Source organism: Kogia breviceps, chromosome 18 (assembly GCF_026419965.1).
Source record: "Kogia breviceps isolate mKogBre1 chromosome 18, mKogBre1 haplotype 1, whole genome shotgun sequence".
In the NCBI taxonomy this organism is placed as follows: Eukaryota; Metazoa; Chordata; class Mammalia; order Artiodactyla; family Physeteridae; genus Kogia; species Kogia breviceps.
This window is the reverse complement of record NC_081327.1, coordinates 12594981-12613388: the sequence shown is the minus strand read 5'-3', so window position 1 is coordinate 12613388 and position 18408 is coordinate 12594981. Positions and strand designations below refer to the sequence as shown.

Here is an 18408-nt window from a genome sequence, read left to right as displayed (position 1 = left end):
ACCCTGGTGGGCGGGGCTACGGGTGGAGCGGGCCTCAGGGTGAGATAACCCCGCCCCTTGCATGTCCCTGTAGGTACATCCGCCCGTCCATGCTGCAGCACCTGCTGCGGCGCCTGGTGTTCGACGTGCCCATCCTTAACGAGTTCGCCAAGATGCCGCTCAAGGTGAGGGCAAGCCCTCTTCATCTTGCGTATTTCCATGCTCCACCCACCGGCTTGCTCCACCCACCGGCTTGCTCCGCCCTCGGACCATGGGGCTTATTTGTATTACACCGCCCAGGCCAGTTAACCTGCAAACGCGCGGGCAGCGGGCCCCATAGAAAGCTTTTTAACATTCACTTTGCGACATTGGTGCCTCTAATTAGCGTTTAATTCGCATAACAGTGAGCCAACCCCCACCTTAATTAGCATATATTTGCGTGGGGCACACTTTTTCTAATTAGCATGCTTATTTGCATGCTTAGACCACCGGCCTTCCACTATTCAAATGACTGCATTTATTTGAGTAAATAGTACCACAGCTATCCTGAATATTTGCACACTGTCTCTCGTATTATTTTTTCATTTGCATGCTAGTTTGCATAAGGGGATACCCCCAATTCAGATATTTTAACTATTTTGCGTAATACATCTAAATCAGCCGCCATTTCAAATTTGCATATTGGCTGGTGGAGGCTCTCTTCCCAACTAGCACGTGTTGCATGGGGTGCTGCCTATGTTTCTATTTGCCATGTTCATTCACAGAAGCACAGATCACTTCATCCGTATGCCCATTTGCACATAACCCTACCCATGGATTAATATCTGCATGCTTATTTGTATAAAGAACACCAGACAAATCCAGCTCTGATTTAATGCCCATCCTGACTCTGAATTAGAGTGCCAAATTTACATAATAAACTGTCCAGGACCACTTCCCAATACGCATGCCATTTCCCCTTTATTAGCATATCATTTGCATAATCCACACCTCCTTCATAATTTAAAAGCACTGCTACCCCCCACCCCCACCCCCACCCCGGGGCTTCCCTGGGCCTTCATTCGCCTGCCACCTGTTTATGTGCCCCTCATTTGTGTGTCCCCCTCTTGTTCCCACCCAGCTCCTCACCAACCACTATGAGCGTTGTTGGAAGTACTACTGTCTCCCCACAGGCTGGGCCAACTACGGGGTCACCTCGGAGGAAGAGCTGCACCTCACCCGTAAACTCTTCTGGGGCATCTTTGACTCTCTGGCCCATAAGGTCTGGGCACCCAAGGGCCCTGAAAGAAGCCTGTTTGGAGGGTCTGGGGCCTGAAGTCAGGGATCCAGAATGAAATCCTCAAAGTTGGGGGTTCAGGGAGGGAGGCAGTTCTTCAGGTTTGGATCTAGGAGAATCTGAGTTGGGCCTCTGGTTTGAACATTATGGAAGAGGGAATGGGCCTCTAGCTTGGGGGCTTGGAGGGGGTAACATTGGGGTGGTTTGAGAGTCCAGGTGGGTCTGAGGTTTGGGTTTCGGGGAGAGAGACCATACTTCATGTTTGCGGGCCCAAGAAAGAGGGGTGATGATCGGAGGGGTGAGTTTGAAGTCCTGGTGCTTCAGGATTTGAAGGCTCCGTCAGGCCTGCAGTGACCTCCCGCCCTGACCTCCCCAGAAATATGACCCAGAGCTGTACCGCATGGCTATGCCCTGCCTGTGTGCCATCGCAGGGGCCCTGCCCCCCGACTACGTGGACGCCTCATACTCATCCAAGGCTGAGAAAAAGGCCACGGTGGACGCTGAAGGCAACTTTGATCCTCGGCCTGTGGAGACCCTCAAGTGCGGCCTGGGGGCAGGAGGGGGGGCCTGGGGCCTGGGATAAGGAGAAGGTTTCAGAGGTGGAAGGAGGGGCCGGCCCTAACATCTGCTGACCCCACCCCCCTATAGTGTGATCATCCCGGAGAAGCTGGACTCCTTCATTAACAAGTTTGCGGAGTACACACACGAGAAGTGGGCCTTCGACAAGGTTGGCGTCATGGCCCTCCCCTCTCCAGGAACCCCCACCCCTGCCAGCCTTCCTCAAGACCCCAGCTTTCCCCCAGACCCAGATCCTCCCGGAGGGCCCCAGATTTCCCTGAGACCCATAACTCTTCCTGGGATTCACAGCCTCCCCTGGAACCCTCAGCCCCTCCAGGGTTCCCTCTCAGTGTCTGTCCACACCTCATCCTGCTCCCACCCCCAGCTCCATAGTGACACTGGCCCCACCTGTCCCCTCTCCACCTCCAGATCCAGAACAACTGGTCCTATGGGGAGAACATAGATGAGGAACTGAAGACCCATCCCATGCTGAGGCCCTACAAGACGTTTTCGGAGAAGGTGACCAAGCATTTGGCGCCCAAGTTGGGGGTCCAAAATTTGGGGGATCAGGGAGGGGTGAGGCAGCTTCATGGGCTTGGATCTAGCTGGATCTGCGGGTTAAGGCTCCCCACCCATGGACTTTGCCTTCCCTCAAACTTGGCTGCCTCCCCTAGACCCCAGACTCCTAGTGTCCCTTCTCTTAGAAAGAGTTGGAGAGACTGGGTTTGATTCCTTGACCATACAACTTAACTTCTCTGAGTCTCATGTATAAAAGGGGATAATGAGAGTTTGGGAAACTCTGTTACAGAACAGGTAAGACACCTGGGATTGAATTCAGACTGGACCACTTCCTAGCCACGTGGTCAGGGCTTTCCCCTTTTTGGGACACTGGAGGCCAGTGAGGCTGAGCCAGGGGCTCCTACCTCCACCTCCCTCTCACCCCATTCCACCAACTCCACTCCCTCCTGTCCACCCCAGGACAAAGAGATTTACCGCTGGCCCATCAAGGAGTCCTTGAAGGCCATGATTGCCTGGGAATGGACGATAGAGAAAGCCAGGGAGGGTGAGGAGGAGAAGACGGAGAAGAAAAAAACCCGGAAGATATCCCAAAGTGCCCAGGTGGAGGCGGGGCTGGGATAGGGGGCGGGGTGATGAGGGGGTGGTGAACGGCTGGAGTAAGGGGAGGGGCCAGGAGAGGATGGGGCCAGGCAGGGGGTGGGGTCGAGAGGGGGGATAAGGGCCACGGGAAAAAGGTGGGGTCAGCGGAAGGGGGAAGGCCAGGAGGGGGTGCAGGAGAAGGCTGAGAGATCTGGGAAGGGAGAGGGCATGGGTCTGAAGAACTGCAAAGGGCAGAAGAGAGGAGGGTGGCTTAGAGACAGGGACTTAAGGAGAGGGCACAGAGGAGGGGTGTAGGGCCAGGTAGGGGGGATAAATTGGCTTGGGGGCTGGGCTTCCTGCTAGTCCGTCCATCTTTCCCTTGTCTCCCCAGACCTATGATCCACGGGAAGGCTACAACCCCCAGCCCCCCGACCTCACCGGAGTTACCATGTCCCGGGAGCTGCAGGTGAGTCTTCTGATCCTTTATTTGGGGACTGGAGGACTGTCTGTTGGGAGAGGAAGACATCCTCTGAATGTGGGCTTTGACCCTTTGCATCCTCTCCCAGGCCATGGCAGAACAACTGGCGGAAAATTACCACAACACATGGGGACGGAAGAAGAAACAGGAGCTGGAAGCCAAGGGTGAGGCACCCACCCCACGCCACACAGACTCCCCTTCGCCGTAGTCCCCTAGTCACAGGCTCCGGAGTCATAAGGGCCTGGGTTAGAGTTGTGTGACTTTGAACAGTTGCTTTCACCCTACTGAACCTTCGTTTCTGTGTCTCTACAATGGGGATACTCACAGCATTTACTCCTGTAGGGCTGTGGCGAGGATGTGAGGAGCCTCTGAAAGCAATATTTGGTTATTCTAATCTCTGTCTTTATTACTATAATTATGCACACCCTCAACTTCAGGAACCACTTCAATGAGCGGCCTGGGTCCCCCCCCACGCCCCTGATTTCTGGTCTTTGCTGCCCCAGGTGGTGGGACCCACCCCCTGCTGGTTCCCTACGACACACTTACGGCCAAGGAGAAGGCACGAGATAGAGAGAAGGCCCAGGAGCTGCTGAAGTTCCTGCAGATGAACGGCTACGCGGTCACCAGGCAAGCGGGCTGGAAGGCTGGCCCGGGAGGGGTAGGGAGAGTGGGCGGAACCCCGGCAAAAGATGGGATAGGCGAGTCCTAGGTAGCGGAGGCGGAGCCAGAGAGGGGAAGATGATGGGGGTGGGGCCTGGAGGCAGAGGCAGGGCCATAGAGGGGTGGGGCCTGGAGGGCAGAGGCGGGGCCAGAGAGGGGAGGAGCGTAAGAAGGGTGGGGTCTAGAAAGCGGAGGCAGGGCCTGGGGGAGTCCAGGCCGAACTGGAAAGAGGTGGGAAACACGGCGGGTCTGCATCTGGGCTGACCTCTCGCTCTGCCTGAACGCAGGGGCCTTAAGGACATGGAACTGGACACGTCTTCCATTGAGAAACGGTTCGCCTTCGGCTTCCTGCAGCAGTTGCTCCGCTGGATGGACATTTCTCAGGAGTTTATCGCCCACCTGGGTACGGAGAATTCCCTCCCCGTCCCCGCCCTAGCTGTAGTTTCACAAAGGCACCCAGTTCATTCATTTCTCCTTCCTCCCCTCATCTAATCATTGTGCCAGACACTGTTCTAGGGATTGAGAATAAGACAGTGAACAAGAAGACAAAGATCCCTGTCCTCCTGCAACTTACATTCCTGTGGTGGATTCAGCCATTTAAAGTCGGAAATAAGGAGATCACTGAGTGTGTCAGAAAGTGATTAGTGTTATGGGAAGAGGAATACACTAGAGCTAGCTAAAGAGGGTTGGGAGTGTGGGCCGGTTGTACTTTTTTTTTTTTTTTTTTTATTAATTTATTTATTTATTTGCGGTACTTGGGCCTCTCACTGCTGTGGCCTCTCCCGTTGTGGAGCACAGGCTCTGGACGCGCAGGCTCAGCAGCCATGGCTCACGGGCCCAGCCGCTCCGCGACACGTGGGATCCTCCCGGACCGGGGCACGAACCCGTATGTCCTGCATCGGCAGGCGGACTCTCAACCACTGCGCCACCAGGGAAGCCCCAGGGAAGCCCCTGGTTTAACTTTTAAACGGAGTATTCCAGGACTTCCTTGGCGGTCCAGTGGTTCAGATGCTGCACTTCTACTGCAGGGGTCATGCGTTTGATCCCTGATCGGGGAACTAAGATCCCATAAGCCCTGCTGTGCGGTCAAATAAATAAATAGAGTATTCCGGGAAGCTGGGGAGAGTATTTCAGGGAGAGGAACAACCAGTGCAGAGGTCGCTGATGTGCGTATTAGGAGGCTCATGTGGCTGAAGCAGCGTAACCGAGGGGAAGAGTGAGAGGAAATGGGGTCAGTGACACGCAGACCATGACGGGCTTTGCAGGCCATGGTGAGGACTGTGGCTTTTTGCTCTGCGTGAGATGGTGCCGCGGGAGCATTCCAAGCAGGAGAGGGCCCTGATCTGCCTTGGGTGTTCACAGGCTCCCTCTGGCTGCCTGTGGAAGCAGACTGAGGGGGGCAGGAGCAGAAGAGAGTGAGAACTGGGCAGATTCTGGATCTATTTCGAAGGCTGAGGCAGTTGGGATGCCCCGCAGCTGCCTCTTGTATATCACTAAGAATCACAGCTGGGGCCCCTATGATCCCTTCCAGCTTCCCCCAGAGAGCCCCAGCATTCCCCTTAAGAGCCACCCAGGAACCCCCAAATTCCCTTCAGGTGAGTGAGTGACCCAGCGGGATTCCCTCATACATCTCACCCCAAATCCCACGTGAGCCAGACCTCCATGCTGCACAGCCTCCTGGCAATTCCCTCTCCTCCTTGAACCTCAGTTTGCTCATCTGTGAAAGGGGGATTCTGTTCACCATAACCAGCTACAGTTCTGTCACTTATTTGCTGAGTGACCTGGAGTGAGCTATTTCACCTCAATTTCCTCATCTGTAAAATGGGAATGAAGGACCAAGTATACAGGCCTCCAGGTTGGGAGGAGATTGTGCAAGAACATTTCTCACAGTGCCAGGGGACATAACGAGTGTTTAGTAATTGGAGCCTTCTTTTTTATTATTATTTTAATAGTATTATTATTTTAATAATATGAATTATTACCATCACTACGATGATGATGATGATGACTGAAACAGATTTCCACTTTAAAGTTGAATCTAGTTTGTCTATATTGACTTCTTGTTTCATTCATTCATTCCACATTTACTCAGTGACAGATACTGAAGTTCAGAAAGAAAAGGACTTGTGATTGGTGAGGAGGGGGACATTCCATGGCCTTACCCCATCCCAGTTTGTCCTCCTCCCCATTTTCAGCCTCAGGAAGGGTTTGATCAAGGCGTTAGGGGGATCAGATGAAAGACAGGGGAGAGAGGTTTACCTCAAAGCCAATACAAGTGACTTCATACCAGGAGGCAATCTCCTATCACATCCCGACTCTGCCCCCTCAGAAAACCCTGAGTTCCCTAGCCTTGAAGCCACCATGACCCCTATTTGCCTCCCCCCACCAGAGGCTGTGGTCAGCAGTGGACGAGTGGAAAAGTCCCCTCACGAACAGGAGATTAAATTCTTTGCCAAGGTGAGAGGTGGGCTCAGAAGCCGGAGGAGGCTGGGGACTGGTGGGCTCTCCTCTCTCTTCACCCAATCCCCTTCATCTCTTCCCCATGCCCCCAGATCCTGCTCCCTTTGATCAACCAGTACTTCACCAACCACTGCCTCTATTTCCTGTCCACACCGGCCAAAGTGCTGGGCAGTGGTGGCCACGCCTCCAACAAGGAGAAGGAAATGATCACCAGGTGCGCCCCCCTGGGACCTGTGACTCACACCCCTGACCTCATGGCATTATAATCCTGGATCTTTTCCTCCCATCCTTGGACCTTAGAGGCTCTGTCCTAGGTGCTAGGCACTGATCGGTCTACCTGCAGAGGTAATAGAAGGGCTAGGGTGACCAACCGTCCTGGTGTGCCCCAGGACACGGGACTTTCAGGCAGCCTGGGACGAATTGGTCACCCTGTCAAAAAGGCAGACCAGACTCCCCACCCCCAGCGTACCAGTTACTGCTTGTGACTTTCAAGCTGGTTCATCTCTCTGCCCCTCTGCACCCCCTCTGTCTCCTTCGTTTTCTCCCCCATCATCCTTTCTCCTCCTGGCTCTGTCTTCCGTCACTCTCCCTCTGTCTTCCCTGTCCCTCCTCCTCTCATTGTGTCCCCTTGGTGTCCTCACTCCCTGTTTCTCCTGTCCTGTTTCTCTCTCTTTCTTCAGCCTCTTCTGCAAGCTTGCCGCTCTTGTCCGTCACCGAGTCTCTCTCTTTGGTAAGTAGCTCTGCTCCCGAGCCCCTTCTCCCCAATCTTCCCTCTCTTCCCCTCTTCACAACCTCGCCCTGAAGAAATATGGCCCAGGTTCCTGCCTTAATCTGAACAGCTTTCACTGTGTTCTTCCTCTGGACTTGCACATGGAGTGGGTGGTCCTGGGGACAGAGCAGTGACTGGGATAGTCCCGGGCCCTGCCATCCTGGAACTCTCAGACTCATCACCAGACGGTGACGGCCCAGAGGTCAGGGCCAGGATGGGGGAGGGACAGGCAGAGGGGATCACGGCCAGGATGGGGGAGGGACAGGGGCCTGTGGGAGTCTAGGTGGGCTGGGGATGGATGAAGAGAGATCAGCTGAGTTGGCTGTAGAGGGAGGTACTGTCCCCATAACCCTTTCTTCACCCAAGCCCAACTTCTTCCCCCAGGGACGGATGCCCCAGCTGTGGTCAACTGTCTTCATATCTTGGCACGTTCCCTGGATGCCAGGTGGGGCTAAGGGTCATGGTGGCCACTCCCATTCTAACCATGCTCCCACCCCCAAGCCCTGTTCTCCTAGACTCTCCTCAATCTTGAATCTCAGATTCTGGAACTGGTTTGCCCCCACCTGCCTGTTAGGACCGTGATGAAGTCTGGCCCCGAGATCGTGAAGGCTGGCCTCCGTTCCTTCTTTGAGAGCGCCTCGGAGGACATCGAGAAGATGGTGGAGAACCTGCGGCTAGGCAAGGTGTCGCAGACACGCACGCAGGTGAAGGGTGTGGGCCAGAACCTCACCTACACCACCGTGGCCCTGCTGCCTGTGCTCACCACCCTCTTCCAGCACATCGCCCAGCACCAGTTTGGAGACGATGTTATCCGTAAGGGCTCCTGATCCCAAGGGCAGTTGTGGGGGGGGGGGGTGTCAGTTCAACCAACACCACCCATCCCAGTGTGCCTGATAGAATCTGCAGGTGTTTCAGCATTATATTTATTGGGAGGATTCATTGCCATAAACAGAGTGTGCATTCAGTTCAGAAAATTGGTAGGTAAGAGAATGAGTTGATCAGAGCATTAATTCCACAGCTCTAACAAAAGAACCTAAATCACAGTTAACTTAAACAAGTGACAGATATATTTCTTTTTCATGTAACAGTCTACTGGTAGGTTGATCATGATGTCAGAAGCCCAGATTCCTTCCACCTTGTTGCTCTGCAGTCCCTGAAATGTTGACTTTATCCATATGGTCCAAGAGGGTGCACCATCATCTTCTCATTCTAGCCAGTAGGAGACAAGAGAAAACAGAGGAGGGCACCTCAGTTCTTTTAAAGGAACAATGTAGAAATGGCCCACATCGCTTCTGCTCACATTTATCCTATTGGCCAGAACTTAGCATATGGCCACATGTCACTGTAAGGAAGGCTAGGATGGTAGACTTTATTCATGTGTTGAGCTAAGTATGGAGGTCTCTTACTAGGAAGAAGAGAAGAGCAGAAAGAAGGTAAGAGCAGATATTGGGAGTCAATTGGCAGTGTCTACTGTATTTTTCCTACCAAATGGCACCTATAGTGTGTGACCCAGCCTGGGATCTTGTAACATAATGCATACAGTGTGTAACATAATGTTGTTAATGAGACACGGGCAAGATAAAACACCCAATAGGGGGTGATGACATTGTATGTTCAGGTACTCAAAAAGCCCTACAAGATGTGGAGCATGGCAGAGGCAGGAAAGGACAGGAAGGGCTGGTGGGAGAGATGTCTTGGAGGCCGAGGAGATAGGCTGTGGAAGGGAGGCATCCAGAGTGAGGCCCTGGCCTGGGGACCTGGGGACAGTGGGGCCTCCATGAGACAAGTTGGAAGAAATAACAAGTTTGAGTGAGATGCCAAGGTCAGTTTGGGGTTCGGTGGTTGTGAGGGGTCCAGGGGATCGGAGGCGTCCAGGACGGGCTGTGGGGACCGAGGGGTAGGGGAGGCCTGTCTCAGCTCACTGCTGATTTGACATTGACAAAAATTTAAAAAGTAGCACTTGGATGGGGTTCTTCCCCGGCTCCAATATTTTTTTTTTCGGCCGCACCATGGGGCACGCGGGATCTTAGTTCCCCAACCAGGGATTGAACCCGAGCTCTTGGCAGTGAGAGCAAGGAGTCCTAACCACTGAACTGCCAGGGAATCCCTCCAACATTTTATTCTGAAATTTTAAAAACATACAGAAAAGTAGAAAGAAGAGAACTGTTAACAATCTGCCCCATTTGTTTTACCTTTCACTTTATGAGTGAAAGTATTTCCAAACTTATTGCTGAACTTTTTGTTTTTAAATTTATTTAAATTTATTTTGGGCTGCATTGGGTCTTTGCTGCTGCATGTAGGCTTTCTCTAGTTGCAGCGAGCGGGGGCTACTCTTCGTTGCTGTGGGCAGGCTTCTCATTGCAGTGGCTTTTCTTTTTTTTTTTTTGCGGTATGCGGGCCTCTCACTGTTGTGGCTTCTCCCGTTGTGGAGCACAGGCTCCAGACCCATAGGCTTAGCGGCCATGGCTCACGGGCCTAGCCGCTCCGCGGCATGTGGGATCCTCCTGGACTGGGGCACGAACCCGTGTCCCCTGCATCGGCAGGCGGACTCTCAACCACTGCACCACCAGGGAAGCCCGCAGTGGCTTTTCTTGTTGTGGAGCATGGGCTCTAGGCACGTGGGCTTCAGTAGTTGTGGCACATGGGCTCAGTAATTGTGGCTTGTGGTCTCTAGAGTGCAGGCTCAGTAGTTGTGGTGCATGGGCTTAGTTGCTCGGCGGCATGTGGGATCTTCCCATACCAGGGTTCGAACCCGTGTCCCCTGCATTGGCAGGCAGATTCTTAACCACTGCACCACCAGGGAAGCCCTTGTTGAACCTTTGAATGTGAATTGCACACACACAGTCACACCTCATCCCAAAATACTCAGCCTGCAACACCTGAATGTTGCAGAACCTTCTCTCGTGTACCCACAATATCAGTATCACACCTAACCTGACTATAGTTAAATTTCCCTATTACCCTCAAAATGTCTTTGATTTTTTTTTAAAATTCAGAATTCAGTGAAGTTTCTCTCATTGCATTTGGTTGTTATGTCTCTGTTGTCTCTTTTCAATCTAGAACAGTCCTCCTGCCCTCTTTTTGCCTCATGACATTTAGGAAGTTGATGAGGTTCTTAACCTGGCCTTCTGGGGTGGGGGGGTATGTGGATAACCGATATTGAAGTCACAACTAGATGTCTGTTTGCATTTGCTGGAGAGGGTGTCCATCACTATTATCAAAGAGATCCATGACTCCTCTCCAAGAACAGCTTGCCTTCATTGACTGCCTCCTGTGTGCCCTGTTCCAATTGCTCTCTGAGTATTAACTCATTTGATCATCACAACAACCCATGAGGAAGATAATGTAATCATCCACATTTTACAGAGAGGGAAACTCAGGCCGCGAGAGAGTTGGTACTTGCTCAAGTAACAAAACTTGTAAATGGAAGCCTGGCTCTACAGCCCCTGCTCTTACCTGTCATTTGGAGACAAGGGAGGGAATTAGAGAAGAACTGGTACGGACCCTCACCCTCCCTCTTTCCCTCAGTGGATGATGTCCAGGTCTCTTGCTACCGAACGCTGTGCAGTATCTACTCTCTGGGAACCACCAAGAACACTTACGTGGAAAAGTAAGGAGAGACAGCCATAGTTTGGGGCTGGGGTGGATACTGTGGGGTCCCAGGGAAGGGAGGGCACAGGAGAAGATGGAGGTGAATGAAAAGCCGGGAAATGATCAAAGTCTTCAAAAGACGTCCGCACCGCGGCCACTGCAGTTCCCCAAGATGGCCACTTGAGGGCGCTCGGGGGGAAGGCCAGTGAAGAAAGTGGAGGCCACTGGTTGGGGGCCAGGTGGGCACAGGCGCTTGGCGGCCAGGATGCCAGGTTGTTCTGGGCTGGCAGGGGGCACGCAGAAACTCTGATGGCCCACAGGGGCCAGGCATGTTGGGGGCACTGGGGAGGGCCGCTGGCAGTGCCAGAATCACCGGTAGAGCAAAAGGGCACTCAGGAAACCCAGGGAAACGGCCGCATTGGTGACCACCAGTGAATGGCCTCTCTGCCCCAAAGTGTCCTGGGGAGAGGCACTTCTGTGGAGGAAGGGACTGGGATCCAGGACAGGGCAGAGGGGGCGTGGGAGCTGAGCACAGCCTCGTCTTCCAGGCTTCGGCCCGCCCTGGGCGAGTGCCTCGCCTGCCTGGCAGCGGCCATGCCGGTGGCGTTCCTGGAGCCTCAGCTGAACGAGTATAATGCCTGCTCAGTGTACACCACCAAATCTCCCCGGGAGCGGGCCAGTAAGTCGGGCGGGGCTGGGGCAGCTGTCAAGGGTTATATTCCACCTGCACGGGTTCCAGGGAGACCCACTGTGTGTAGTGTGGCCCAGTCTGGGCTCTGAGGAGCTGAGGACTCCTCAGGTTGGGGGCGCTCCGGATTGGGGAGCCCCAGAGTTTGTGGGTGCTCTGGATTATGGTGTGGACACTGAGGTCTGGGCATGATGGGTTGGCATGCCCTGACCCCCTCCCCGCACCCCAGTCTTGGGGCTCCCCAGCAGTGTGGAGGAGATGTGTCCTGACATCCCGGTGCTGGAGCGGCTCATGGCAGACATCGGGGGGCTGGCTGAGTCGGGGGCCCGCTACACAGAGATGCCGCACGTCATCGAGATCACGCTGCCCATGCTGTGCAGCTACCTGCCCCGCTGGTGGGAGCGCGGACCCGAGGCACCTCCGCCTGCCCTGCCTGCAGGGGCCCCTCCACCCTGCACAGCCATCACTTCCGACCATCTCAACTCCCTGCTGGGGAATATCCTGCGGATCATCGTCAACAACCTGGGCATTGATGAGGCCTCGTGGATGAAGCGGCTGGCTGGTGGGTCTGGCGGGCATGGGGCTCCTGAGTACTGGGGCTCAGGTCCCTGGACCTGATGGTCTCAGAGGGAGATCCTGGGGTCCATGGTTTTCTGGGAGTGGGAAGGAGTCGGAGCTCAGTTTTCTCGGGGTCACAAGGCCAGAGGTCATCCTAAGGGGTCAGAATCTCAGGCTCATAGGGTCTGAGGTGGAAGCATGGGTCCTGGGAGTCCTCCAGGCTGGAGTCTGAATTTCTGGAGCCTTGACGAGGGTTAGGTCATGGGTTAGAAACTGGGTCACAAGGCTGAGTTCCTTATACAAAGGGTCAGAGGACCAGGTCAAATATCAGGGTCCCCAATATGGACAGTTAGGGTTCTGGGTCAGAGGTCAAGAAATGAATCTTTAAAAGATTGGGGCTCCTGGTTCAGAAGTTCCATGTCAAGGGAATTCCCTGGCGGTCCAGTGGTTAGGACTCTGGGCTTTCACTGCAGAGGCCTGGATTCAATCCCCGGTCGGGGAACCAGGATCCCACAAGCCACGTGGCATGGCCGAAAAAAAAATAATCATGATTTGTAAGTTCCTTGTCAGGAGTTAAGTTTTGGATCAGGGCCGAGCTAGAGATCAGGGCTGAGGTCAGAGGCCAGGGTCAGAGGTCAGAGGCTGTGGTAAGAAACCAGGGTCATAGTCAGAAATCATGTGGTGAGGTATATCGGGGTATAGACCAGGTCAGAGGTTAAAGACTGGGGTGAGATGTCATAGGCTAGGGTAAGATATCAGGTTAGGATTCAGTTGTTGGAGTCAGAAGTCAAGGACTTGGGCTGAGGGGTCACAGTTTCAGGTCAAGGGTTAGGGCTGGGATCCAGGATCAGGGGCTATGTCAGAGGTCACAGCCTGAGGTCAGAAGCCAGGGTCAGGCTGGGGTCGATGACAGCTGCTGGGTCAGAGCTACAGGTCGGAAGTCGTGGGATGGGAACAGAGGTCAGGGGTGGGATCAGAGGTCTTAGGTCAGGTGCTGGAGTCAGTGGCCGGCCAGCAGCACCTGCGCCCCCGCTGGTTCTGCAGTGTTTGCCCAGCCCATCGTGAGCCGGGCCCGGCCTGAGCTCCTGCACTCACACTTCATCCCCACCATCGGGCGGCTGCGCAAGCGGGCAGGGAAGGTGGTGTCCGAGGAGGAGCAGCTGCGCCTAGAGGCCAAGGCGGAAGCCGAGGAGGGCGAGCTCCTGGTGCGGGATGAGTTCTCTGTGCTCTGCCGGGACCTGTATGCCCTCTATCCACTGCTCATCCGCTACGTGGACAACAACAGGTCAGCATGTCCCCAGCTGTCCCCCCACATACCCCAGCATGACCCCTGGCTTCCTTGGACCCCCATCTGACCTCTCGCCTCTGACTTGCTATAAAGTTCTTGCAATTCTCACTCAGTCCTACCCAACCTTCTGACCCCCAGCCCCTGTTGCTTATGAACCAATAAAAGCCAGCCTGTGTTTTCTCCCCTTCTGCTCTTTTAAACCTCCTGAATCTGAGGCCCTGTGAGGACTGCACTCTCAGCCATAAGGAGCTGTACTTTTCTCCTCCAGCACTGTGTCTTCAGGCTTGGGTAGACAGGATGCCTGATTTGTGCAGTGAAGTCCAATGGTCTTCTCTCCATCACTGAGAGAAGAAAGGAAGATAGTCCAGATCCAGCCAGACTAATTTCCCCCAGAAACATAGGTCTTTTTTTGTTTGTTTGTATGTTTTTGTGGTTTTTTTTGTGGTATGTGGGCCTCTCACTGTTGTGGCCTCTCCCGTCGCGGAGCAGAGGCTCCGGACGCGCAGGCTCAGCGGCCATGGCTCACGGGCCCAGCCGCTCCGCGGCATGTGGGATCTTCCCGGACCGGGACACGAACCCGTGTCCCCTGCACCGGCAGGTGGACTCTCAACCACTGCGCCACCAGGGAAGCCCAGAAACATAGGTCTTTATAAAAGGTCAAGCACAGGTATCAACCAATTGCTAACATCTCCCTAAAATCAGAAGCAATGTTTAAAGAATTATTGAGTCTTAGGTGCAGCCAAATCCAGGGATAGTGAACAAGATTCAACTCCTAGTTCCCTGTGGGTTGAAAAAGATTTTAAGGTTGCATCAGGGCTTTGTGAGAAAGGGTGCTTGGATTGATTAGCTATGTCTGTCATGGGAGCTGAAGCAGAAAGCAGTGGTATGCATGCTGTATACATCCTTGTACACCCATCTTTGTGCTCATGAGTGGGTATCGCTATAGGGTAGATTCCTAGGAGTACGAGTGTTGGGTCAAAAAGTTTGGGCAAGTAAAGTGAGGTATACTCACACAGTGGAATACTACACAGCAATGAAAGTGAGCAAACTGTCGCAACACCCAGCAACATGGATGAATCTCTCAAACATCAGGTTGAATGAAAGAAACCAGAAAATTTTAAATAGAGTACATATTATCGTATCATCTATTTATGTAACATTCAAGAACAGACCAAAATAATTCATGGGCTAGGGGACTTCCCTGGTATTCCAGTGCTTAAGACTTCGTTCTCCGATGCAGGGGGTGCAGGTTCAATCCCCGGTCAGGGAGCTAATCCCACATGACTCGCGGCCAAAAAAAAAACATAAAACAGAAGCGATATTGTAACAAATTCAATAACGACTTTAAAAATGGTCCACATCAAAAAAAAATCTTTAGGGGCTTCCCTGGTGGCCAGTGGCTAAGAATCCACCTGCCAGTGCAGCGGACATGGGTTCGAGCCCTGGTCTGGGAAGATCCCACATGCCACGAAGCAACTAAGTGCATGTGCCACAACTATGGAGCCTGTGCTCTAGAGGCCGTGCTCCGCAACAAGAGAAGCCACTGCAGTGAGAAGCCCACACACCACAACGAAGAGTAGCCCCCGCTCACCGCAACTAGAGAAAGCACGCGTGCAGCAACGAAGACCCAATGCAGCCAAAAATAAATAAATAAAATAAAATTTTTTTTAATCTTAAAAAAAAAAAAATTCATGGTCTAGAAGTCTGGATAAGGGCATCTTTCAGACTGGGGACTGGAAATGTTCTATTTCTTGATTTGGGTGGCAGTTACACAAGTGTGTTCACTCGGTGATAATTCATCCAGTTGAAACTTTGTATGTAATACTTCAATAAGAAGGTTAGAGAAAGAAAAAACAATTTTTAAGGAATGGTCATTGATAATTTTTAAATCATCTGAATGGCTAGATTATCCTAGAAAGCTCTAGCCCTCCCATTGGAGTCTCCGATCCCCTCCCCTGAGGTCTCTCCATATGGCCCCCTTCTGTGGGGGTCTCTGCCCTCATCCCTCACCAGCCCCTTCCCCTGCCTGCCCAGGGCACACTGGCTGACCGAGCCCAATCCCAGTGCGGAGGAGCTGTTCAGGATGGTGGGCGAGATCTTCATCTACTGGTCCAAGTCCCACGTGAGTCCCCACCCACCCTGCCCCTCCTCTCTATAAGCCGAGAAGCTGCTGCCCAAAGATGCCCTCCCCCACCCTGTCTAATCCCCAACACTGCCTCCCCCCAAACCCAGAACTTTAAGCGCGAAGAGCAGAACTTTGTGGTCCAGAATGAGATCAACAACATGTCATTTCTGACTGCAGACAGCAAGAGCAAAATGACCAAGGTGGGTGCTTTGCTCTGGGAGGAGGACTTAGCAGGGAGGGAGGGGAGAGCCTCCTGGGCTTCCTACCTGACCCCTCCTCACCCGGCCTGCCTGCCCTGTCCTAGTCACATTCCCTGCAGCCCTCAGAGCAGCCCCATTTCCCTCCTCCGTCCTCCCCACCTCCCCCTTTTCTCATCCCCATCTCCTCCCTCCCATCTTTTTCCTTCCCCCCATTTCTCTCTTCTTTCCCATCTCCTCCCCCTGCCCTACATGCTTTCTCCCTGTTCCTCATCTTACTCCTCCCTCCTAAGGATGGTGGGCGAGACCTTCATCTACTGGTCCATCTTCTTCCTCCCCATGTCCCTCCCCCATCCCAATTTCCTCCTCTCCTTTCACCCACTTCTTTCCTTCTATCCCACTATCCCACATCTCCCCCCTTTCCTCTCCCCTTATCCTTCCCAGAACTGCCCTCTAAAGGACAGGGTCTAAAGAACAAACCCACCACCCTCAGTGAGGTCTGGAAATGCCCAGCTGGGGTATTTGCATCAGGGTGGGGCAGAGGAGCTGCGGTTAGGGCTGACTTGGAGAGGGCCTTGGGTTCTCGGAGGGACTGGGGTAACACTTCTTGTCTCTGTCTGCAACCTGATGAAGCAGGCGGGAGATGTACAGGTCAGCCCCACGTCTGGGACCTTCCGCATGGCTCTTGGCTAACACCCTCTACCCGGCTCCCAACCCCAGACTCTGCTCTGCCTCCAGAAAACCCCTGCCCCTGTTCCCCACCCCTCGTCCTTGGCTCCTAGCCCCCATATCCTCTTTCTCTTCCTCCACCCCACCTCCCACCAACCATTCCCTTCCCGGCCCTCAACTTTTGGCTGTTGAATTTTTTTTTAACTTTTGTTTTAAAAAAACCCAACTCCCCTCTCAGCTTTCCCCAAAGCTTCAAAGCATTTTGGACTGAGGTCCCAGGGAAAGGGAATGGTGGCGGGGGGGGGAAAAGGCGCATGCATGGTTGGGTTTAAGGTCTGGGCTCTGGAATCAGATGGACTTGGGTTAGAATCCTGACTCTTGGCAGTTAGCTGTGTGACCTTGGACAAGTGGATTAACCTTTTTGAGCTTTGGAAGGCATCCAGTCAGTGGCCCCCCAGCCCCAGGGTTCTGTGAGGACCCAGTGAGATGCTGCATGTGCTGGCACATGGGTCATGCTCTATATCACGAGCTGGCGTGGATATGGCTCCAGCCGAAGCTTGTCACCGGGGCTTCTCATTGGCATGACTGGGGTGGCCCAGGCCATGGGTCTGTACCCAAGGCTCCAGAACATGGCTGTGGGACTCTGTGCTCTGTGCTTCTGCTTCCAGATCTTTCTGGATCTTTCTTGCATCTTCTGTCTCCTTGTCTGTCTCAGTCTCTCAGTGTCTCTCTCTCTCGCTTTTTCTTCCAACTTCTCTTGTCTCTTGGGACTCTTTACAGTTCTACATCTTCATTTCATTCTTGGGAACTCTGTCTTGGGCTCTGAAGCGGGGGTTGTAAGTGTTGTGTAGGGGCAGAGGAGTGTCCTACTGAAAGTTATGGGGGGATTCTGAGAGAAGACTGCTAGGAGTTGAGAAAGCCTGGAATGGAGGGAAATCTGAAAGGATTTGGGATAGAAGTTGGAATTTGGGATAGAGGCTTGGGTCTGGGAGGGTCTAGGGTCAGGGCTGGGGGTCTGAAGTGAAAGATCAGCAAGGTCTGGGGTGAAAACTGGGATGGGATGGGGCTGCCTAGTATTCAGGCGGGGGCTGGAGTATGGACAGTGGTAGCTGGTTGGGGCTGGAGCAGGGGCCAGGCTGAGACTCAGGCTGGCACTGAGCCCCCGTGTCCCCGCAGTCAGGTGGCTCAGACCAGGAGCGCACCAAGAAGAAGCGCCGGGGGGACCGGTACTCCGTGCAGACATCGCTGATTGTGGCCATGCTCAAGAAGATGCTGCCCATCGGCCTGAACATGTGTGCACCCACTGACCAGGAGCTCATTACACTGGCCAAGACCCGCTATGCCCTGGTGCCTGCTCAGCCCCTTTCTGAGAACCTGCCAGGATCCCACTCAGCACTCCCACTAAGCCCCTGGGACCCTACTGAACCCCCAGGATCCCACTAAGGGCCCTCCCTTAGGACCCTACTGAGTCCTCCAGGAGCCTGAGGATTCACTGGGCCTCCTAGGATGCCCTGAGCCTTCCCACAGGATGCTGAGAACCCTACTTGGGATGCCGTCAGAACTCTGGGACCAAAGGACCCTAACTGGGAGCCCACTGGAAACTGGAAAGGCCACTAAGACCCTTGGGACCCAAGGACCACACTGAGCCTTCAGGGACCCTACTGAGCACCAGCCCGCTGCCATGCCAAACCTGCTAGGAGCCTAAGGACCCCAGCTGAGACACCATGAGCCCCCCTGAGACTCCTCCAAGCCCTCTACCAGGACCTCCCCGAGTCCCTCGGGACCCGCTGAGCCCCCTCATGATCCCATTGGATCCCCCCTGAACCTCTGGGTTCCCACTGACCTCTCCAGCTCACCACCTCTTTCCCTCAGGACCCTGCTGACCCCTCCCCCGGGACTCTGTTTACACCCAACTGAGCCCCCAAAGACTCTCAGGGGCCCAGCGAGCACCCTGTGACCCTAAGTAGCCCCCAGGATCCTAATGGCCTCTTCCCCAGGACCACACCGAAACCTC

At 53.9% G+C, this 18408-nt stretch overlaps 1 protein-coding gene across 2 annotated transcripts in view; it reads left to right on the top strand.

The window, feature by feature from the left end:
• The window catches only part of RYR1 (ryanodine receptor 1), a 117283-nt gene that overhangs the window by 51004 nt on the left and 47871 nt on the right, over positions 1-18408 (top strand). For both annotated transcript variants that reach the window (XM_059044978.2, XM_059044977.2), the window contains exons 49-70: positions 74-164; positions 1100-1240; positions 1632-1795; positions 1904-1982; positions 2243-2332; positions 2792-2932; positions 3303-3377; positions 3478-3553; positions 3893-4016; positions 4337-4452; positions 6439-6506; positions 6602-6723; positions 7190-7239; positions 7663-7723; positions 7853-8091; positions 10807-10888; positions 11418-11548; positions 11787-12119; positions 13160-13400; positions 15438-15525; positions 15636-15728; positions 17571-17741. In XM_059044978.2, coding sequence (XP_058900961.1) covers positions 74-164; positions 1100-1240; positions 1632-1795; positions 1904-1982; positions 2243-2332; positions 2792-2932; positions 3303-3377; positions 3478-3553; positions 3893-4016; positions 4337-4452; positions 6439-6506; positions 6602-6723; positions 7190-7239; positions 7663-7723; positions 7853-8091; positions 10807-10888; positions 11418-11548; positions 11787-12119; positions 13160-13400; positions 15438-15525; positions 15636-15728; positions 17571-17741 — 2776 coding nt within the window. The remainder of the gene's footprint in view (positions 1-73; positions 165-1099; positions 1241-1631; positions 1796-1903; positions 1983-2242; positions 2333-2791; positions 2933-3302; positions 3378-3477; positions 3554-3892; positions 4017-4336; positions 4453-6438; positions 6507-6601; positions 6724-7189; positions 7240-7662; positions 7724-7852; positions 8092-10806; positions 10889-11417; positions 11549-11786; positions 12120-13159; positions 13401-15437; positions 15526-15635; positions 15729-17570; positions 17742-18408) is intronic.